Source organism: Trichomonas vaginalis (assembly GCF_026262505.1).
Source record: "Trichomonas vaginalis G3 chromosome Unknown ctg_114, whole genome shotgun sequence".
NCBI classification, from domain to species: Eukaryota; Parabasalia; order Trichomonadida; family Trichomonadidae; genus Trichomonas; species Trichomonas vaginalis.
In genome coordinates, this window is record NW_026529201.1 from 69,795 (window position 1) to 94,364 (window position 24,570).

At 28.8% G+C, this 24,570-nt stretch overlaps 4 protein-coding genes and 5 pseudogenes across 9 annotated transcripts, besides 2 other annotated features; 2 read left to right on the forward strand and 7 right to left on the reverse strand.

The window, feature by feature from the left end:
- Positions 1-4,712: part of a mobile genetic element that runs on past the window's edge.
- Positions 44-926, reverse strand: TVAGG3_1074860 (annotated as a pseudogene). Its single transcript has one exon. A coding segment is annotated over exon 1 (883 nt).
- Positions 1,022-2,014, reverse strand: TVAGG3_1074870 (annotated as a pseudogene). The gene has a single exon. A coding segment is annotated over exon 1 (993 nt).
- Positions 2,154-3,486, reverse strand: TVAGG3_1074880 (annotated as a pseudogene). The gene has a single exon. A coding segment is annotated over exon 1 (1,333 nt).
- A 330-nt stretch (positions 4,713-5,042) lies between the features above and the next one.
- TVAGG3_1074900 (ribonuclease inhibitor domain-containing protein) lies at positions 5,043-5,651 on the reverse strand (the record flags this gene model as incomplete). Its single annotated transcript, XM_001323053.1, has 1 exon — positions 5,043-5,651. One exon carries the CDS (start codon positions 5,649-5,651, stop codon positions 5,043-5,045), a length of 609 nt encoding a protein of 202 aa, XP_001323088.1.
- A 910-nt stretch (positions 5,652-6,561) lies between these two features.
- TVAGG3_1074910 (NAD(P)H-binding) lies at positions 6,562-8,223 on the reverse strand (the record flags this gene model as incomplete). Its single annotated transcript, XM_001323054.1, has 1 exon — positions 6,562-8,223. The coding sequence occupies one exon, from the start codon at positions 8,221-8,223 to the stop codon at positions 6,562-6,564; it is 1,662 nt and encodes a 553-aa protein (XP_001323089.1).
- A 741-nt stretch (positions 8,224-8,964) lies between these two features.
- Positions 8,965-9,435, forward strand: TVAGG3_1074920 (uncharacterized protein; the record flags this gene model as incomplete). Its single annotated transcript, XM_001323055.1, has 1 exon — positions 8,965-9,435. The coding sequence occupies one exon, from the start codon at positions 8,965-8,967 to the stop codon at positions 9,433-9,435; it is 471 nt and encodes a 156-aa protein (XP_001323090.1).
- Positions 9,436-12,405: 2,970 nt separating this feature from the next.
- Positions 12,406-17,653: a mobile genetic element.
- Positions 17,654-19,861: 2,208 nt separating this feature from the next.
- On the reverse strand, positions 19,862-20,453 carry TVAGG3_1074940 (annotated as a pseudogene). Its single transcript has one exon. A coding segment is annotated over exon 1 (592 nt).
- Positions 20,454-20,740: 287 nt separating this feature from the next.
- TVAGG3_1074950 lies at positions 20,741-21,803 on the reverse strand (annotated as a pseudogene). Its single transcript has one exon. A coding segment is annotated over exon 1 (1,063 nt).
- An 876-nt stretch (positions 21,804-22,679) lies between these two features.
- On the forward strand, positions 22,680-23,077 carry TVAGG3_1074960 (uncharacterized protein; the record flags this gene model as incomplete). Its single annotated transcript, XM_001323056.1, has 1 exon — positions 22,747-23,019. One exon carries the CDS (start codon positions 22,747-22,749, stop codon positions 23,017-23,019), a length of 273 nt encoding a protein of 90 aa, XP_001323091.1.
- Between the last annotated feature and the right edge of the window lie 1,493 nt (positions 23,078-24,570).

A 24,570-nucleotide genomic window follows, 5' to 3' on the forward strand; every position in this document is an offset into this window, starting at 1 on the left:
TCTCGTCTGTGGCATTTCATTAAAAATAAAATTTTAAATTGTATTAAATAAATGGCATACAACATCCATTTTCACAACATACAGCCTTAGTGTGTGCTCCTGTTAATGCAGTCTTACCGATTGTTAAGCGAGTCATTGACCCGTTTTTAAGTTGTAAATTAATATTTTGACCATCAAATATCACTTTATCATTTATTATATCCAAATATTTTTTAGGTGTTAATTGCTTATTTTGTCTTAAACTAACACCCTTCATTTTTTGTGCAATCTTTTTAAAATCACTTCCATCAATTGAACCGTTGAATGATGTATAACACTTAGGGCATAAAGCAACCATGTTATCACCTTGTTTCTCAATTGCTAAACCCAATAACTTCTTCTCATGTGCTTTTTCTTCAGCTTTATTCTTTAATTTAGGTTTAAATTTCTCATCAAAACAGAAGAAATCAAAAGGTGCGAATTTGAAAATGTTTTTATCATAAAATTGTTTATCTGTAACAATTGCTTGAAATGCTTGAGTGTTAGGAAGACTTGGATCGCCAGCAATAGCCCAATAAGATGAAAGTATCACCTTCAATGAAATGAAAACGATTAACATCCATGCATTTATACATAAAATCATAAATGAAAACCAAATACCAGTATTTAGCATTATCTAAAGTGAAGAATGCCTCTTGTAAACATGTATCACATCTATAAAATCTATCTTTAAGCATCACTTGATATGTATCTTCACTTATTTCTCTTATGTTTTTAAACTTATTTGACATACATGCAACGCGTGCCCTCTGTGCATTCATTATTTTAGTCTTTGCGTAATTTTGTGTATTCATTGCATCGTAACCATATGATCCATTAAGTGAAATTTTGCAAAATAAACTTTTTCCTTTATTTCCTTCTAATTCAGCCTTTTGTCTTTCGTTCATAAATTTGTTCGCAAATTCATTAAAAAAGTGTTTTTCGTAAATGTTAAAATTGATTGAATGTCATCAATGATAAAATGAAATCTGTCTATTAGATACCATAGATAATAAGAAGAAAATGGTTGATATTGGTTGTGTGTTGATGCTAATTGAGTTAATTTTCTCTGTTTCTGGTCAACTGGTAGATTGTTTGATTTCATGTAATTATACATAAAACTGCCAATTGTTTTTTCATCTGTGATAATATCTAAGTTTCTTATTATCGGTAAAAAGTTTATGTAATCATTAATGTATTTTTCATCAATGTGACCCTTTACTTCAGCCACGAATAAAGTATTTTTCTTCTTAATTATTCCCAGTGCTTTTGCTTTCTTTGTTGCTGTATCACAAATGATAACACCATTCAATCTTCCCGGCATATACATTTTATGGTCAGTATATTGAATGAAATCATGAGGATTAGATGAAAATGATGAAGGATATAATGAATTAAAGTCAACACCAACGAAATGAGTCATAATGTTGGAAGTGTCCTCATTTGATACAGTTTTAGTTTCTGGATTATATGAAAGTTTATTAATGTGCGTGATTCCTTTAAGATTAACACGATGTTGAACATTTGATAGACCACCAGTAATTCCATTACGGAGAATGTGATAAGCTTCAACTGAATCTAAAGTCATTGGTAAATTATTTTTTAATGCATAATTTCTTAAATTGATTCTTAAACGTTGAACATCGTCATCTTTATTTGATTTCACGACATTGCAATAACAACACATTAACTGACAATTTTCTTTGGTATGTGGTTTTTCATTATCGATTCTATCCAATGTTGGTTTATTTGCATATGTAAACACTTTACCACACATTTTGCATTTAGATGAAAGGATTAAATCGTGATAGTATTGAAAATCATCCATTGAAACATTATTTTTAGTATCTCTTTCTGCTTTTTCATCTTGTTTCTTATATGATTCAATTTTATATTTCCAATACTTTTTCGTTAATTCAAAACTTGATTCTATCTCTTCCTCAGGATATTTTTCATTAGGATTAAAGTCTTTATATGCTAAAGCGTAACGAATCATTGAAGCATTCGATGATAAAGAAAGATTATGAAGCATATCAATTTTATAAACAAATGTTTCTTCAATAATTTTATCGATTGGGTCAATCATAATTTCAACATCTTTATTGCAATAATGAATAAAATATTCTAATCTATTCTTAAAATTTTTAGCATCATTGAGATACATTTGATAATCACTATCTGATATAGTTTCTTGAGTTAATGCTGAATAAAATGAATCTTTCGTGAATGGTTCCTCTTTATATAATTCTTCTTCGTAATTTTCCCATGTGATGAATTGATAAGGGAAAAAGGATTTAACACGTGTTTTATTATTTCCGAAATCTTGAGTGAATTGGTCTAATGTCCCCCCGCTATATAATTTCTGATGTCAATAAATCTCAATTCATATGGAACGTTTGTTTTCTTTACAATGATTTGCTTAAATTGTGAAGATGAACCCAGCATTGATTTTATTTTCCATTTTGCAGTGTTTAAATCACGAAGAATTAAATTTAAATCAAACTTTCCCGAATTAAAACCTATGATATTCACTTTATTGAATTCCTCATCTAGAAGTTCTTTAAATGCTTCCTTCTGTTTTTCATTTAATGTTTGCGACTTCATTAATTCTTCATATTGTTCAATATTTGATTTAGCAACTAATGAACAGGTTGAAAATAAAAACTCAATCCAATCAGAAATAAAAGAATCACTCGAAGTTAAGCAAAAATTCCTCGTATATGTTTTATCGTTTAATTTAACCGTTGATGATACCATGAATGGTTTTAAGTAAGCGTTCAAAGTTGCACACTCAGAAAGTTGTAATTCTTCTTTAGTCTCTAATGTTTCGAAGTCAAAAGTAATATATATATCTTGTCGGTTGATAATATTCCTGCAAATTATGAGCTAATAACCACTGATATATCTTCTGTTTCGTAATATGTGGTGCATATGGTTGCTGGGTCTTTTGCAACTGAACGTCTTGAATTAATCTTCCATTATTTTCTTTACATTTCTCACAATGCTTTAAAAATCTTCTTTGGTTTTTCCTTTCTGGATCATCACGGATAGAATAAACTTCTTCTTTACAATATGGACAAACTTTATAGCCGGTGAGTGCTTCAACGTCTGTTATTCTGTCAGCGTGAAGTTTTCCACATGGACTCTGTGTTAATAAATATTTACTGTTTCAAATTCTGGATCTATCATTATTGAATCCACTAATGGAAAGTCTACCTTATTTATGTCCACGTCTTCTGGTTGAGGATCACAATAATAGAAATCAATATTAACATTTAACATTCTCGCTAATCTCTCACTTTCTGATGAAATGTCAAACCCTTCATATGAATCTATTGCTTCATTTAAATAGCTTCTACGAGTTTTAGGATTAACACCATCAGGAATGTTATAGAAGCGTTTAAATAACCTTCTACCTTCTGCTCTAATTTGATTATCATTCATTTTAGCGGTTCCGTTTTTGTTCATTTATGTAAGAATAAAAATTAAATAAAAATAAAGTTTATTCTTTAAAGTCCATAAAATGAATTAAGAACACATAAATTTTTATCATCTGCGACGTGACGAATACATTTTAATTTACTCAAGAATGCGTACCCTGATACATTAAATCTAATTCCTGTCTTATTTAATTTCACAACTTTGAAAAGGAATGTATGAATAGCTATAAAATGATGAGAAGATGTTTTATGGGTTGCTTCCATTTTTTCTGAAATAAATGAATAAATATAATGCTTATACGTTTTCATATCTTTTATATTCTTAATAACGAATGGTATAGACCTTTCCACTTCATCTTCCTTCGGTGCTGTTCTTTCATATGAAACATTATTGGTATCTTCAATAATGAAACCACAATCACACAAAATTTTATAGGTTCCAATGGTTTCTTTTGATATTTTATCTAATAAATCAAAAACTTTATCAACACCTGTGCATTTATTTAAATAATAATTTGTGTAAATATCATGATCTTCTTTCTTAATCGTATTAGTTGCATATGTCACGTTTTTAAGAGCTTTTTTGAATTTCTCAGAATCGAGAGGGGGTGAAAGTAAGATACAAGGGTATTTTTCATTATCAATAAATTGTAACTTATGTTTATGAATAAATTTAGTACCTTCTTCTGAAAGTGTTTCGTCTATTTCACCATCTAATAAATTTTGTGTTGATTCATAAACATAATTTTTATATCTTTCTTCATGAGATTTCTGAACTGCTGATTCTGAAGCTGGGATATTCATTAAATCCTCTACTTCTCTTAATTCCTTAATTTTTTCATCTATTTCATCTCTTATTTTTTCCAGTTTTTCAATTTCATCGTATTCATCATCTTTAATCCGTTCTTCATAATATTCAGGGAAAACGTCAGGTTCTTTAGGTTTTTCTTCTTCAGATGTGGGATATAAGAAATTTATAACATCATCTTTATTCATTTTTCCATCATAATCTAAATCATTTAATAACTCGGCAAATTTTTGACAATTTCTTAAATAATATTTACTAACTTCATAACACATCTCATCTAATATATCCTTTATTTCCTCATTTGTGAATCCCAATTTTTTAACGTTGTTAGTTTTGACGCTCATTTCATACAAAATAAAAATAATTGATTTCATAAATGTGAGACATGAATTTTTAAAGTTTATTTTTTTATTTTTTATTTCATTATGGTAGTGAATCTTTTATTCTCGTTTATGAGGTCTTTGATTATGATTCCATTCAGGATTTAAACAATGTTTAATTAATCGCGGAATATCTGACATCATCTATATATAGCTTCTTTTATAAAAGATAAAAGATAAATTATTTTAAAATTAATGTTAATTTTTAATGTGTTTATTTCATTATGTTTGGGCTGAGTGTAAATGTCTTACAATTTTGAAAATTTTTTAAATCTTGATTTATTCAAAAACGTAAGAATAAAAACCGTCAGAATCATACATTTTTTACTTCATATGTTAAAAAAAATGATACAAAATCGCTCGATATTGCATGAATTCTTACGTTTACAAAAAAAGTCACACAACCCTTCCACATATACTACTAAATGCGCTATCAAAAATAAATTGAAGGCTTGAAGGTAATGAAATGTTTGTTAATGATGAACATCTAAAAAATGCATTTCTTCCGATTTTTGTGACACTTTCTGGAATTGAAATACTTGAAATTGATTTGCATTCACTAAATAAATAGCTTTCAATTGATGATATATTTCCATTAATAAATACAGTTGTTAATGATCCACAATATTCAAGTGCATTATATCCAATAGATTTTACACCTTCTGGGATTGTAATATTTGATAATGATTTACAAGCATAGAATGCATATTGTTGAATAGTTGTAATACCATTGTGAAGTTTGATGGATGAAATTTTTGAATCAGTAAAACAATATTCATAAATTTTTGTAACATAATTAGCAACAGTGTACTCACCTGTATATGCAGCGCCAACTAAAAATAGTGTCGAATTATCTGCTCCTGTATAAATTGCATGAGTATCACTTTTATAATTTTCATTTTCTGGATCAATTGTTATATTTCCAAGATTAGTGCAATCTTGAAAAACATTCGAATATATTGATTCTACAAATTTCGGAATAAATATTGAAGAAAGATTTGACATTTTAAAACAATAAAAACCTAAATTTTTCAATTGAGAATCAGGAGAGATATTTATTGTTGTCAAACTACACAAGGAGAAAGCAGAATCAAATATAGTTACCACAAAATCTGGTATATCTATTGATTTGAGCTTTTGAGTACCTTCAAAACAATGGCTTCCGATACTTGTAATATTTGGCGGAAGAATAACTTCTTTCAAATAATTACATCCTTGAAAGAGTGAATCAGGAAGATATCTAAGTTTTTTGCACTCACTAAGATTTACTGACTCAAGACTTGTATAATAAAAACTATAAGAATAAATATTGATAATTTTACTATTTGCTTCGAATTTAAGTGATGTTATTGAATCTTTACAGTTCTTAAATACTGAACTACCAAAATTCTGGTTATATATTTCAGTGACATTTTGAGGAATAAGAATTTCACCACTAAAATCTGCTGTACATCCAATGACTTGTTTTGAATCATATCCATAAATAAGTTTCCCAGCACTATTGCTGTGAAAAACAAGATGAAATAACATTTTTAAACTTAAATATAGCTTGTTTAATAAAAGAAATATCAGATTTCATGTGAATAATTCTTATATTTAGAAATTGAATAATTATTAAATAATCCCCAAAAAACGGATTAGCATTTTGAATAATTTAGTTTTCTGCTAGAGTTCGAAAAAAGTATATATATTTTTGTTTTATTTATTCATGAATTAATATGTTCAGAAAATGCTGATTGAAATTAGAGACATAGAAGGTCATGTAACATTCTTCCAGAAGATAGTCTCGTTATCATATTTTAGTTTTGTTTTAAAATTTGAATGAATGTTTTTTTCCTCTAAAATTTCCTACATCTTTCGAAATATTTAATTTATATTTAGTTAAAATTTATAATATTTACAAACAAATAAAAACTTATATAAGTGAGAAGTTTCCTTGAATGAGAGTAAAGAGTGTTAAAATCAATAATAGGATGACAAATATTGTTGTCAAGTAGATGTACTGGTTCGATGATGAAACTGATTTCTTTGTCTTCTTGGAATATGTATCGAAACATTCTTTGTCGAAAATCTCGTTGAAATCGTAGTAGTTCTTCTCTTCGTGATTGTGATGTGGATACCATACTTGTGCGAAGAACTTGTTATTCTCTGCAATCCTTCCATAGTCCCATGCAGTCTGAGGGATGAAACAGTGTGGACACCAGTGTCCTCCACGCAGGATAAGATTTGGAGATGCTTCGAATTCTTTTCCGCAGTGACCACACTTCCAGATGAGTTTTTCTGTCATTTTATTAACTTCTGTTGAGATGAGTTTTCCTCCACGGAACTCTGCTGCCTTCTGAAGATCTTCGATTGTGAGAGATTCGAATGGTTTTGTTTCGTCGTAACCATGATCCAACTTGCACTTCTCTGATGCAGATACATTAGTATCATAGTGTTTGATTGCATATTCTGACCAGTTGTTTGGTAAATTATCGAAATTTTCTTTTCCTCCATAGAAGCAGTCAAGACGTTTTTTGTCGTTATTGTTGATCCATCCGAGTGTTCCGAAGTCTTTATCACATGCAATCATCTTCATGAAAGGCTTTGCGAGGAATGAAACATTCTTAACAACTTTGACATTCTTCATCAATCTGAACTCAAGTGGTGCATTGTTGCACATGCGTTCGAAGTATTCTTCTGTTGGGAGATTCTCTCTGAACTTGAGATAATTCTCGAGAACATCACTGCCCGAGTAGTAATGTCCATGGAAGTTCTGTGTTGCAAACCAGTTTGGATCGAAAAGATCTTTTGGAGATCCAAGACCGCATGTTCTCAAGAGGATATCTTCAAATTCGAAGTTTGTTAATCTGTAGAACTCTCCACTTCCGATGTTGTAAAATCTATTCCAAAACTCATCAGGGAGATTGAAATCAACAAAATTCTTCATCAATCTTCCGCTGTCTTCGACTGTGCACCACTCGAGGACACCATTCAATGGGACGTGGAACATGATTGGTTTCATGTTGTTCAGTAATCCAGGATATAATATTCCACTCTGTCTGAAGACTGCCCAATGCTTGATTCCACTCTCTGCGAATATTCTCTCTGCAACAACTTTAGAGACACCATAGTGATCATATACGGAAACTTGGATTGGATCACCCGTCCTTCCCCAGTGGATTGGATAATTACGATCTCCTGTCTCTGCAACACTTCCGATGTAAACAACTTTGACTGTTTCTTCGATCTTGTTTTCGTGAATTGCTTTCACAATGTTTTCTGCACCTCCTACGTTGACAGCGTATGTGAGGACTGGCTTATCATCTGCAACAGGACTGACAAGACCTCCGATGTGTAGAATATAATCTGCGTTTTGAACGAACTTTGAAACGTCTTCGTAATTTCTGAGATCTCCATAGAAAATGTCGATCTTGTCACTTCCATACTTACGAACGAGTGATTCTGCAATCTTCCTGTCTTTTTCGTTGTTCATGACAAAGACTCTGATTTTCAAGTTTTCGAGTGTTGAGAGTTGTTTCACTGTCTCGCTTCCCATGACACCTGTAGAACCTGTAACACACACTTGTTTAAACATATTTATCAAATAATGATTTGATTTCGAATAATTTTTATCATAACGCTCAAATTTATCAATTTTCATTTTTTCAATACTTTCATAAATTTTCATTCTCAATTTAAATGAACCTTTTGATAGAAATAATCCAAAAATTATAAACATTTTTTCGATTTCGAATAATACTTGTTTCTGAATATAAATATTCAGAAATTTTTGAATATTTTCTTAAAAGAAAATTCTGTTTCACTTCAAGCACGGTAATCCAAAAGACGAATAAATCAAAAAACATATAAATGAAACGATTTCATCATATGAAACTATCATAATCTAATTTGATTGAATGTGTTATCTCAAAAATCTGTTTTTCAATTTTGTTAAATGAACTCCCACTATCCAATATCTTAAAAATATTTCAGCTATAAGAATTTCTCATATCATTCATATACTAAATCTTGGTAAGTCATTAATATACGAATTCATTTAGAATCAATGAAATTTTTATAAAAAAAATGTATTTATAATAAATATACAAGAATTATTCAATCAAATACCTATTGTTATCATGAGATTAACACCTCAATTTACAATTTTCTATTTTAGATTTGATTACTTAGAAGCACAACAAAATTTCCATATTTTTAGAGTATGGATAAATATTTATCATATTATTGCAAGAAATAATCAGTTAGTGATACTCTTTTGCACGAATTTAACACGATTTTACACGAAATTAAGAATATAATTTCAAATCCAAACGGAATGAACGATTTTCTTCGTCTTACATTCATTCTCCCGCAGAGGTTGTCACGTATTCTTGATTTCACAAATGTTTTCTTCATCATTGACCACTTTGATGACATAGATTTAGACGTAAAACCAGTTTCTCCATTTTCAACACAAAATGAATCAAAAATCAACGTCAAACAGAGGTCAGTGAAGAAGGAGACAAAAATGTATCACATGATTGATTACGTTGATACATTACTTATGAATGATTTCATTGTTTCATGTCGAAATGAAGAAAACTTCATGAGTTTGTTTGACACATTTAATCTGAGAATCCAAACAGAGTTTGTTAGTGTTGTTGGACTTGTTGAACACAGTAGTTCTCTTAAAGAAGTTAAATTGGAGATGAAGGACGGCTCCACAATTGTTCTATTGTCTGAGTACTTGAGTGGCTGCAGTGCTTTCATTTCTAAGTGGGAAGAAATTTCTGAGAAAAATATATAAATATCTTAAAGGGTATGCAAAAATCTGTCCAAATTTATATTAAATATATGAAAAATATACTTTTATTCAAATAATATCATAGTATTACTAGAGGTACTGTTTCTAGTGAATAAAACATCTTTTTATATTTAAAATTCCAATTTTTATTGAAAAACAAAATTATCTCTTGAGCGATGTGAAAATTGAAACAAGATGAAAATACTTAGAATAGGGTTGTTAAAAATATCAAAAATTAGCGTTTTGAAGACACCATGGTGTCTTATAATTTTCCCTTCCTTATTGGCGTTTAGAAATAAATGCGCCAATAGATTGAAGAAGAAGAATTGTTTTTCTCTTAATGAACCTTAATCCTTTTGATATAAGAATATTAAAAACATTAATATAATTTCGATTTCGGAAATTAAATTTCCAAATTTTTTGTCGATTTCGGAAATAACAGGATCCCGCATCCAAACACGCAACAACAAAACACAAAACACACTTTTTGGTTCTTTCATCGTTTTAATCGTAATTTATGTAATACATGATTTGGATAAATTTTACAAAAATAGAACCTATATTATATTCTTTTCAAAGATTCTTGCAAATCATCAAAAATAATTGTATTTTAAAAAACGATCAAATTATCCTTTCATTATTTTAAACTTAAATTAGTTTTTATGATTGACTAAAGCAATCATATTTATTCATCATTAAATAAACAAAAAAATAATATTTGAGAGTTATTTCAAAAAAAAACACATTGAATTTATTAATTTGTCTCAATTTCAGTATTATAAATTTTTATAATTTCAATATTTTGAAATACACTTTTTAATATTTCAATATTTATGATATTTCAATGTATTAAGTGGTCTCAAACTGAGCTTCTCAAATATAAGTTGGCCTATTCAAATAATAAAATTAAATAATATTTAAAATAATAAATAAAAGTGATTGAGGTCATAGCAAAACGGCTGTTTCAGTCATTAATTCTTAAAAATAAAAAGGGTAAAAACTAAATACAATGGGTAAAATTCAATAGTGTCTGTGCTATCGTTCAATTTGAAGGTGTCTTTTGAAACCGCAAGACACATTGAATTTTTGAATAGTGTATTATGGTTTGACAGACACCAATGAAAAAAATAAAATGATATTTATTTTAAATATATAAGATCCTTATATAAAATATAAATATTTTATCGTTTTATTTTCTTGTTTTAGAAATGTTTTTTATTGAAAAATCAATAAAACTAACTCCAAAATAAAATTTTTGATTTAAAGACACTATGATGACACCAGGCAAATCTTCCAAGACACCTATCGTCGGGAATCTAACAACCCTAACTTAGAATGATGATAAATATTTTCTACTGTTTTTGGATATTCTGATGGAATTGATATATAATCAATGACATTAATTGTCATTTCATTTGATATAAAAGTTGATTCATCTGATTTATGAACAAAAACTGATTGTTTACCAAAAAAGTCTTTACAACTTTCTGATAGAATTGTTTCATTTGTAATATACAGATTGCTTCTTTTTGGGAAATAGTTATCATAATATGTCGAGATAGTAAGATTACCTTGAATAAAAATATTCATTGGATGCATAATACCAAAAAATATTTCTTCAGCAAGTAATAATCTATTATTATTGTTTTGGAATGAAACATTTTTTAGATTTGTGCGATCTTTGAATGCACTATATTTGATATACGTTATATTTCCTGGAAATGTAATATTTTCTAATGAATAGCAACGATAAAATGCACTTTGTCCAATTTCACTTAAACTATCTGGAAAAGTAAAATATTTTAATGAAGTACAATTATAAAATGCATCATCACCAATTTTTGTAATATTTCCTTGGAATATGATACTTGTTAGTGATATACACTTTTGAAATATACGATCATTAATAAGTGTTACTTTTGGTGGAATTACAATATTTGCTAATGATATACAGGCATCAAATGCATAGCCTCCAATAGATTCAACAGTATCTGGTAATATAATTTCTGTTAATGCTGTACAGTTAAAAAACACTGCACTACCAATAGATATTATATTCCCTTGGAATGTGATGTTTGTTAACGATATGCAATGTTGAAATACATAATCATAAATCTGTGCCATATATTGTGGAATGCAAATATTCTTTAAGTTAATGCATGACACAAATGCGCTATTATAAATATATCGAAGATTTGAAGGTAATGAAATATTGTTTAGTGACACGCATTGATAAAATGCATCTCTACCAATTTCTGTGACACTATCTGGAATTATAATACTTAAAATCGATTTGCAGTTAGTAAATAAATCGCTTGCTATTGATAGTATATTACATTTAATATTTGCGTTTGTTAAAAATTCACAATATCCAAATGCACCATATCCAATAGATTCCACATTCTCTGGAATTGTAATGTCTGCCAATGATTGACAAAAATAGAATGCATATTGCTGAATAGTTGTAATCCCATTGTGAAGTTTGATGGATGAAATATTTGAATAATAAAAACAATATTCATAAATAGTTGTAACATAATTAGCAACAGTGTATTCACCTGAATATGCTGCACCAACTCAAAATAATGTCGAATTATCTGTTCCTGTATAAATGGAATGGGAATAACTTTTAAACTTTTCATTTTCTGGATCAATTGTTATATTTATTAGATTTGGGCAATCACGAAAAACACTTGAATCAAAGGATTCTACAAATTTTGGAATAAATATTGAAGAAAGATTTGACATGCTAAAACAATAAAAACCTAAATTTTTCAATTGAGAATTAGGAGAAATGTTTATTGTTGTCATAGCACATGCGTAGATAGCATAATCAGATATAGTTACCACAGAATCTGGCAAATCTATTGATGTGAGATTGCTTGTACTATGAAAACAAGAAGATCCTATACTTATAATATATGGAGGAAGAATAACTTCTTTCAAATATCTACAGTAATAAAAGAGAGAATAGAGATGGATAAAATGCACACATTTGCACACATTTTGACACTTTTTCTGACAAGCATCATTCAAATTTGAAGAAAAACCTCTAAATTTCATTCAAATTTCTGTCAAAATGTGTGCAAAATTGAAATAGGCACACATTTTGACATACGATTATTTATATACGTTATTTTAATGGTTTCAGAGAAATCTTCGTTACACATTATTGAAGATTACTCAATATTTAAGTGAATGACTCACTACCACCTGTTTAGAAAAATGGTAGCATAAAATCCAAATGTCACATATATTATTTCTTATTTCATACAAATAAACTTACAATTATAACCTCAACTTGTTTGCAAAGCAGAAACTCAATATAAGCAATCGATCAGTAGTGTATTTAAAAGTCGAATTTAAATTTAAAAATTTATAATCTTATTTCGGAACCAAATAGTATAAATTTAGGACAAAAAGCTACGTGGTGTTGATAACAACTATTAAAATTCAAAATATTACTACCATGAACAATACAATGGCTCATATTGATAATTGATAAACGTGCATATAAATTGCATATATCATCAATGTCATTAAGTAAAATACATGTATATAAATAGATTAGAAATATTTTTCGGTTAGAATTAAAATCTATGTAATAAAAAATAAGTTATAAAAATAAATACCGAATTTTTATTTGTAATATAAACTGCTACAATATGCTAGTGTATACAAATGTATTTGTCGTATTGATTTGAAAGATCTTCAACATGGTTCAGATCTAAATTTGAAACTCGTAAAATAAAGCGAATCTTTATTTATAATATAAACTGCTACAATATGCTAGTGTGTACAAATGTATTTGTCGTATTGATTTGAAAGATCTTCAACATGGTTCAGATCTAAATTTGAAACTCGTAAAATAAAGCGAATCTTTATTTATAATATAAACTGCTACAATATGCTAGTGTGTACAAATGTATTTGTCGTATTGATTTGAAAGATCTTCAACATGGTTCAGATCTAAATTTGAAACTCGTAAAATAAAGCGAATCTTTATTTATAATATAAACTGCTACAATATGCTAGTGTGTACAAATGTGTTTGTACAAATGTATAACTCTTTGTCAATTGTTATGGCACCTTATAACTTAAAAATCATTTTCATTAACAAATATAAAAAGTGACAATTAATATTTTCATTAAATGCATATTTAATTATCAAAACAATGTCGATTTAGCTTGAATGTTCATTATAAATGTGTAAGTTTAGGAAAACAAAAAATAATTAATTCTCGCAAAGAAACTTATTTTTAAAGAACCTAAACAAAAGTTCATATAATAATAAATCTAAAAATAGATATTAATTTAAACGAAGATAATGAGAGAATGGGGATGTTGTAAAACAATGAGACTTAATGATCAAATAATTAAAATAATAAAATTAATTAAAGGAAAGCTAAAATAGTTTAATGAATTTTTATAGATTGATTACACAATCAATGTTTCTGTGTCAATGTACATCAATCAACATTGTTTCATTGAATTTTGTCTTTCACCAAGAAGATTCAAGAACAAAGTTTTGTAGTTTCAATAGATTGATTACACAATCAATGTTTCTGTGTCAATGTACATCAATCAACATTGTTTCATTGAATTTTGTCTTTCACCAAGAAGATTCAAGAACAAAGTTTTGTAGTTTCAATAGATTGATTACACAATCAATGTTTCTGTGTCAATGTACATCAATCAACATTGTTTCATTGAATTTTGTCTTTCACCAAGAAGATTCAAGAACAAAGTTTTGTAGTTTCAATAGATTGATTACACAATCAATGTTTCTGTGTCAATGTACATCAATCAACATTGTTTCATTGAATTTTGTCTTTCACCAAGAAGATTCAAGAACAAAGTTTTGTAGTTTCAATAGATTGATTACACAATCAATGTTTCTGTGTCAATGTACATCAATCAACATTGTTTCATTGAATTTTGTCTTTCACCAAGAAGATTCAAGAACAAAGTTTTGTAGTTTCAATAGATTGATTACACAATCAATGTTTCTGTGTCAATGTACATCAATTAACATTGTTTCATTGAATTTTGTCTTTCACCAAGAAGATTCAAGAACAAAGTTTTGTAGTTTCAATAGATTGATTACACAATCAATGTTTCTGTGTCAATGTACATCAATCAACATCGCTATCTGCTTTAAAAATCCCTTCTGCTAATACTTCTGTGTATTTTTTACCATTGCTATCTGTCCTTATTGCAATCATTTGACCTTTTATATCACTTCTTCTAAATTCTCTTACTTGTTTTAATAAGCAATTAAGTTCATATCCATATTCTTCGATTGAATCCATGTTCAGTATTTTCATAGCAGTATCAATGTCATTTCTGGCTGAAAACAATGCAATTTGTGAAATATCCATATCATATCCACATTTTATTAAATCCTCCAAATTTGATAGTTTAGTTGAAGAAATTATTGGATTGTCAAATAGTTTAGAGGCTTTTTTGACTCTTTTATTTCAATTGTCATATCTGAATAATGTTTAACATAATTAAACAATTGTATCTTCTTTGAATCTTTTTGTAATATAAAAGTCTTTAGTTTAAGATGAAATACTTTGGAAGCATATAGATATAATGATAGACAATGTATTTTTTGAGGAGTATTGACTTTTTTTAATTTTATTTCCATATTTGAGCGTGATAACCATATCAAAAATGAATAACCTTAATTTATAAATCTGAATTTGATTTTAATAATAAAAATAATATATATATATGTAATTCATGAGTTATATTTTTACACTTCATTTTACCTGAACAAATATAGCTGATATCAAATAACAATTTAATATAGAAATTGAAATTGTTATATATGCAATGTAAATACACATAATACATATATTATAATTTATCAATGATTATTGTCTAGACCAAAATTTGTAGATGGAATTATGCAATTTCTCAATTTAAAGTCCCAGCTGTTTGTATAACAACTTCATATTGAAATTTACTAATAAACACGGTAAGTTTCATAATTTTTATTATTATGATCTTACATTTGATTAAAATCGACGATTTTTCAATTGGAAAATAGTGCAAAGTAATAAAGAATATATTTAGCAAATTTTAAATTTTTTTCAAAAATTTTAGAATGAATCTCATAGAAGGACTAGCAAAGATTTAAAGGAAATTTGAATAAACTCATAGAATTTTTGAAAGAAGAAGGGAGATTTGAGAGGATTTTTGGTCAGAAAAATATAGAATTAAATGAATAATTGGGTATGATAAGATAAGTGAAGGTAAAAGATAATTTTAGTAAACGAAAACGTGTAAAGTTGAAGCAAGGTAATATTTTAATCATTTAAAAAAGAAAAAGAGGAAAACTTGTTCTTGAATCTTCTTGGTGAAAGACAAAATTCAATGAAACAATGTTGATTGATGTACATTGACACAGAAACATTGATTGTGTAATCAATCTATTGAAACTACAAAACTTTGTTCTTGAATCTTCTTGGTGAAAGACAAAATTCAATGAAACAATGTTGATTGATGTACATTGACACAGAAACATTGATTGTGTAATCAATCTATTGAAACTACAAAACTTTGTTCTTGAATCTTCTTGGTGAAAGACAAAATTCAATGAAACAATGTTGATTGATGTACATTGACACAGAAACATTGATTGTGTAATCAATCTATTGAAACTACAAAACTTTGTTCTTGAATCTTCTTGGTGAAAGACAAAATTCAATGAAACAATGTTGATTGATGTACATTGACACAGAAACATTGATTGTGTAATCAATCTATTGAAACTACAAAACTTTGTTCTTGAATCTTCTTGGTGAAAGACAAAATTCAATGAAACAATGTTGATTGATGTACATTGACACAGAAACATTGATTGTGTAATCAATCTATAAAAATTCATTAAACTATTTTAGCTTTCCTTTAATTAATTTTATTATTTTAATTATTTGATCATTAAGTCTCATTGTTTTACAACATCCCCATTCTCTCATTATCTTCGTTTAAATTAATATCTATTTTTAGATTTATTATTATATGAACTTTTGTTTAGGTTCTTTTAAAATAAGTTTCTTTGCGAGAATTAATTATTTTTTGTTTTCCTAAACTTACACATTTATAATGAACATTCAAGCTAAATCGACATTGTTTTGATAATTAAATATGCATTTAATGAAAATATTAATTGTCACTTTTTATATTTGTTAATGAAAATGATTTTTAAGTTATAAGGTGCCATAACAATTGACAAAGAGTTATACATTTGTACAAACACATTTGTACACACTAGCATATTGTAGCAGTTTATATTATAAATAAAGATTCGCTTTATTTTACGAGTTTCAAATTTAGATCTGAACCATGTTGAAGATCTTTCAAATCAATACGACAAATACATTTGTACACACTAGCATATTGTAGCAGTTTATATTATAAATAAAGATTCGCTTTATTTTACGAGTTTCAAATTTAGATCTGAACCATGTTGAAGATCTTTCAAATCAATACGACAAATACATTTGTATACACTAGCATATTGTAGCAGTTTATATTACAAATAAAAATTCGGTATTTATTTTTATAACTTATTTTTTATTACATAGATTTTAATTCTAACCGAAAAATATTTCTAATCTATTTATATACATGTATTTTACTTAATGACATTGATGATATATGCAATTTATATGCACGTTTATCAATTATCAATATGAGCCATTGTATTGTTCATGGTAGTAATATTTGAATTTTAATAGTTGTTATCAACACCACGTAGCTTTTTGTCCTAAATTTATACTATTTGGTTCCGAAATAAGATTATAAATTTTTAAATTTAAATTCGACTTTTAAATACACTACTGATCGATTGCTTATATTGAGTTTCTGCTTTGCAAACAAGTTGAGGTTATAATTGTAAGTTTATTTGTATGAAATAAGAAATAATATATGTGACATTTGGATTTTATGCTACCATTTTTCTAAACAGGTGGTAGTGAGTCATTCACTTAAATATTGAGTAATCTTCAATAATGTGTAACGAAGATTTCTCTGAAACCATTAAAATAACGTATATAAATAATCGTATGTCAAAATGTGTGCCTATTTCAATTTTGCACACATTTTGACAGAAATTTGAATGAAATTTAGAGGTTTTTCTTCAAATTTGAATGATGCTTGTCAGAAAAAGTGTCAAAATGTGTGCAAATGTGTGCTATGTTTTTTTCTCGAGAGAATAATCAAGAGCTGTAAGTTTTTTGCATTCACTAAGATTTGCTGATTCAAGACTTGTGAAAGAAAAGCTATATCCGCTAATACTGGTAATTTCGCTATTTTCTTCAAAATTAAGTGATGTAATTGAATCTTTACAATTCTTAAATACAGATTCATAATAATTTTGAGTGTTTATTCCAGTGACATTTTGAGGAATAAGAATTTCGCCGCTGAAATCTGATGAACATCCAATAACAACTGTTTTTGAATCATCACTATACAAAAGAGACCCAACACTAATACTTTGATGAATAAAAAGAATTAACATTCTGGAATTTTATTAAATCTTGATTAATTTCAAAAATATCTGGATTTTGTGTAATGTTTTTATATATAGTTGAAAATGAATAAAAATTAAAAGTTTTCCGAATAAAGAATTAAAATTTTGAGTAAATTTGAAATTTATTAGAGTAATTTTACATATTCTAGACGAGCTTTGTTTTAATTTATTTATTTTGGAGCTTAAATCGAATTAATGAAGACATAAGATGTTGATTGAATTAATATGAATTGATTTTTCGTTGATTTATCGAGTTATCAGAGGTCTAACAATATATTTTCATCACCCACTAAAATTGTATCTGTATAATAAAGGTACAAAAATCTTTCTCATCACTTAAAGCTAACCTCATATTCAAATTGGTCAATTCTTTCAAAATTTGAATGTTGTATTTGACAAATTGAGGAATTCTCAAAATCTTCCGACAGTCTCCGAAATCTTTCATTTTCATTCATCTAGTGTACAGTTACTATAATAAATAGAAAATGATAGGTAGTAGTGTAATATTTTATGATAAATTTTATGAAATGAAAAATAATTCCAAAAGCACAATGATCGTTTTGTAATTCAATTAAAATGAAATAAGTATTACATTTGGTATTAATGGTTTCTAAAATTAAAAACTTTATTTAAGGTCAATTTAAATATTGTGTTTTATGGCTTTACAATCATTCTTTTGTCCATCACATATTTTATTTTTGCATAATTTCATCAAGAGTAGGAGGATTGACTAATTTCTTCTACAAAATTTAGAATTTAACTGTTTTCTCTACATAACTCTATCTAGTTTAGATATCAGGACTATTTGAGCATAGGATGTAAGGGTTTCGTTTTGCGAAAAAAACGTACAATACGCAATTTCGCCAAAAAAACATTTAGCTTGCAATTTCGACCCTTGACTCCACTGAGGACGTCACTTTTTTGATATTGCGATGTGATATTTTTGGAAAATCTTTATGAATATCGTATATAGAGTCTCTTTAATATCTATATTTCATATTTTTATTGATTTTTAAAGTTTTGGCTAAAAGTATTCAATTATTTTTGCTATTTGGCCGGGGAAATGGCAGATTTGCGACATTTTCTGATATGATATTCATATTCTACTCTGATAATAATGCTTATAAAACCCTCTTGCTATTGTGTCAAAATTGCGAAACCGATAGCAAAAATATCTCGCAATATCAAAAATGAGACATTTGGGAATTATGCATTATACAGATTGAAAATATGATTTTTTGAAAACATATCATCATTTTATAGCTAAATCGAAAGTAATTAATATCATATTAGATTAAAATGAAAAAGGAATAGTATCGTTATGCTTTAAGTGGCAGTTTTATAATATAATCATAATTTTAGCTCATATACAACACCTTTTCGCAATATATGGTTAGCAACCTAAATTCTGATTGTTTTGAATTCATATATCGTACGTTTTCTATAATTACATCGCTATTCATCACCATTTCTATCTTTATCATTATTGTTTGTATCTAATAATTTCTCAAAAAACATTAATACTTAATATTTGTAATATCATACTTTATAACGTAAATAAGAACATTACCTATTATGAAAAACAATAATTAAAGAAAAATATGGTAAGCTTTTATAAATGTAATTTTTAATATCTTATATTCAGAACATATAACTAGTAAATAAAGTACTTATTTTATACAATACAACTGTAGGGCATAACACATCAAATGCTCAAATCTATTTTATTTTTTAATAATATATCAATCAAAGCAAATTTACATTGTTTTGTTAGATATACTTTATTCGCATCGAAATTGGCCGTTTCTTTACAAAAGAGCTATTTTTTCGTGATAAATAAAATTTTTTATTCAAAAATAACAAAAATAACAATATAAAATAACTTCATACTGAACCAGGTCTAATGTAATTGTACCGGAATCTATCTTTCACTAAAGAGGAGCTAATTTCAAAATCATTATTGCATTACAAAGCCGATCGCCTGTTCTTGCCTAAGTCCTGTTAAAAGATCTCTTAAGTCCTTGAAATCTCTTTCACACATTGCTTCTGAAGCTGATATTGATGCGTATTTTTTGATCAAACTTGATTAAAAGGGTAACATCGATCTCATCTGTTCCAATAGAAGAGAAATCCCTTCCATGTAGTCCCAAAGCATTTAATATCGTAAATTGGATGATTTGGATTGAATTGTCCAGTTAGCCATTTGTCGACAATATAATTAATTTGTTGCCTTTCTTCTTGTGTTTTATTATTGAATACTGCAATGTCTTCAATAAATTGATAAATTTCATTATTATCAATTTTGGGAAACTCAATAATATCATAGTTGAGCTCTGCTTCTGGAAAGAATACTTGATTGAGACTACTATTCTTTGCTTGCCTTGATTGCTCAATATGTCTCTTCTGCATCCTCATGCAGGATCATTTCTGTTTGAACAGAATCTGAGCCGGTGTTGAGAATTGCAGGCTCTGGCATAACTTCTGTTTCTGCAATAAACTGTCTCTCTGCTTCATAATTGACATCAACATTATTTGGGAGGTCAGTATCATCTTCAAAACGATGGCTTTGATAGCGTACAAATTGGGCTGCTTGGTCGGCTAAACCGTCATTTCTGGCAGATTGTCCGGCCAAACTTTCGTTACTGGACGATTGTCCGGCCAAACTCGTATTACTGGACGATTGTCCGGCCAAATTATTATCGTTGACCGCGAGTGAGTAAACATTAATTTTGGCAAAGCTGCTCTGATTGTAATGAGGAACACCAGTAGTTTTGGAAATTACATCTGTAAATTTTCTTTTGAGTTCTGCTGATGTTAAATTCTTGATTTTTTGATGATTAAGGATTGCATTAGCTTTTTTCAAACAATCTTGCTCACAATGCATAAGATTGTATTTTGTCTTGATTAATTCGAGTGCTTCACGCTTTTGACTGTTCTTCATTCTGTGAAACTCACGTCCAATATATGTGAATACAAAAAGCGCATATTGAATGTAACCATGTTTTGTTTGATACATCCTCTGATCCATCTGAGTTTTGAGGATATCATAGAACGGCTGCAAATCTTGATGCATTACTTCCTGTGTCGATATTAAGGCGGAAAGTGTATATGGGAATACTTGAGCGATCGTAATATTATCGCTTTCGAGTTTCTGTGAAAGAAGCTTGAAGGCTGTTAAGAAGGATACGAGAGAAGGAGCGTAAACAAAAAGCACTTTCACGATTCCTTCAATGTGTTCGTGAATTTCTGGAACTTCACGAACATCTGCAGAAACAAGGAAATCGACGATTGATTCGACATGGAAGACTATCCAAGATGCAATGTCATACAAATTTGTCCAACGAGTTCAACAAACTGTTGGGCATCCACCTCCAAGTCGTGATGCAACAGGCATGCTCGAGAAGATTTTTGAAAACAATTCGACATTTTGGCAAAATTTGTCGAATTTTGGACAGAGTTTTCTTGCATCATTAAGACAAAGGTGAAATGTATGACATCCACATGGAATGGCAAGATGTTCTGGTGCATTTTCAAGGACTGATGCAAGTGCAGACCATTGGACTCTGAGATTGTCTGCTACGAAACCAGCAACATCAATCTGGTAAAATCTTTTGAGAAAATCTGTGATGTGTGAAAGCGCATGTTCATACGCCACTTTAGTACCTGTAAAATTCGGGAATGTCTCTAATGGCATTGGCTTGAGCTGAGATGTTGCGCACATGATTGAACTCGTAAGATATGATCTTTTACCGAGCTTTCCGGCATCGATCGCAACACCCACTGATTCTTCCTTTTTAAACTCCTTTAGCCAAAGATCTTTGTGCATTTTGGCCACACAAATAAAACGTTCTTGGAAGGAAGTACGTCTTGGGATGTGACTGTCCAAAACCGCGCTCATATTACTAGTTCCTATATGTTTACGTCCAAGGTGCATTGCCATAATTAGAACATTACGGAACAATTGATCATCCACCAAATCCATTGGTAAACTCCTTGAGGCAAAGAGGTACATAATTGCCAGTTCCATTGTATTTAAATCTTTTATACTTTTATCACAATCTTTTAAATCTTCAAAATATGCTTTGACATCCGGATCAATCTGGGGATTTTGACCTTGCTGGCCTTGATTTTGTTGTGTTTGATCTTGATGGTCATCTTGATTCTGGTTTTGGACATCTGTACGCCTTGTTACATCGTAAAGTGTAGGTTGGCCAAAATAATGCTTCAGGATCTACTGTAGGCACTTTCTGAAGATGATATTTTGCGATATAGAAATCGCACTGGATGTCATTTTTAAAATGATTACACTGTAAATATGCATGATTTGATTCATCGTAACAGTTAACAAAACCTTCAGGTGGTGGCTCTCGAGAGTCCGCCAAGGTAAGTTTCTTATATTTCTTATGGAGATATTTCACAAGTGGTCTTTTTGTCATTAATCAAAGTAAATGAACGACCAAGGTATTCAAAAAGTGGCCGAAAAGAGAGGAGAGAAAGAAAAGTAAAAAAGGAGTAAAAGAAATGACGATATCTCCACGTCTGATCGGTATTTTTCGATTCTGACTGCAGAAATCGATTTTTTAGGGGATGTAGATTTTATTTATCACGAAATAAATAGATAAATTGATAATAATGAAATTTATCAATTTATTGAAGACATTGCAGTATTCAATAATAAAACACAAGAAGAAAGGCAACAAATTAATTATATTGTCGACAAATGGCTAACTGGACAATTCAATCCAAATCATCCAATTTACGATATTAAAATGCTTTGGGACTACATGGAAGGGATTTCTCTTTCTATTGGAACAGATGAGATCGATGTTACCCTTTTATCAAGTTTGATCAAAAAATACGCATCAATATCAGCTTCAGAAGCAATGTGTGAAAGAGATTTCAAGGACTTAAGAGATCTTTTAACAGGACTTAGGGCAAGAACAGGCGATCGGCTTTGTAATGCAATAATGATTTTGAAATTAGCTCCTCTTTTAGTGAAAGATAGATTCCGGTACAATTACATTAGACCTGGTTCAGTATGAAGTTATTTTATATTGTTATTTTTGTTATTTTTGAATAAAAAATTTTATTTATCACGAAAAAATAGCTCTTTTGTAAAGAAACGCGCCAATTTCGATGCGAATAAAGTATATCTAACAAAACAATGTAAATTTGCTTTGATTGATATATTATATAAAAATAAAATAGATTTGAGCATTTGATGTGTTATGCCCTACGTTTATGTATAAAATAAGTACTTTATTTACTAGTTATATGTTCTGAATATAAGATATTAAAATTACATTTATAAAAGCTTACCATATTTTTCTTTAATTATTGTTTTTCATAATAGGTAATGTTCTTATTTACGTTATAAAGTATGATATTTACAAATATTAAGTATTAATGTTTTTGAGAAATTATTAGATACAAACAATAATGATAAAGATAGAAATGGTGATGAATAGCGATGTAATTATAGAAAACGTAAGATATATGAATTCAAAACAATCAGAATTTAGGTTGCTAACCATATATTGCGAAAAGGTGTTGTATATTGAGCTAAAATTATGATTATATTATAAAACTGCCACTTAAAGCATAACGAAGGTCAGGTAACTGGGGCTTCCAGGCGCGTTGCGCCCTCTAGCCCCGAAGATGTTTAGTATAAATGAAGTTTTTATTCGGAAAATTGTTAGTCTTCTGGTGTGAATTCGGAGGACTCTTCTTGGATAGAGTCTTGTATTTCCTCCTCCATTGCTTCTGGGAAGAAGCCTTCTTCTGGGTCGAAAACATTATATAATGTGTCGCTTTTCACAAATTATATATGTTTTCATGGTTTGTCACTTTTCTATCACTTTTCGGGTAAAAACATTTTTATTATTATATATAAATGAATTTTACAAAACCACCGTTACCGTTCTTTGGAAATAAGAGTAGATGTAAAGATATTATATTGAGAGAACTTAAGAAACTACCGAATGGTCTAACATTTGTAGATTTGTTCGGTGGAAGTTTCTATATATCCCATTTATGTCATACCGTATTTCCTGACTCAAAGATTATATGCAATGACTTCGACAACTATATGGACCGTCTCAAACATATTCCAGACACAAATAATATATTGAAAGAGTTAAAAGAAAAGATACCTATAGGTAAGATGGAACGTATACCATTAGATAAGAAAAATATTGTGAGAGAGGTTTTGAAAAAAGCAGAATATATAGACTGGGATAGTATATCTGCTAGACTATTATATAGTGGTGCTATAAGAGTTCATGACATTGAAACACTTATGTCAAAAGTTTTATATCTTAACTATACAAATGTTTTCAAAGAGGACATAGAAAAATATATTGAGGGTATAGAGTTTGTGAGATGTCATTGGACAGAGTTGTATGAAAAATATAAAGACAAGGAAAATGTTTTCTTTATAGTGGACCCGCCGTTCTATAACACATGGGATTTTCAATACCAAGTAGACTGGACTTTGAGAGACTCTTTAGAAACTTTAGACGTTATACATAACCATCCATGCTTTTACTTTACATCCGATAAAAGTGGTTTGGAAACCGTTATGAGATGGTTAG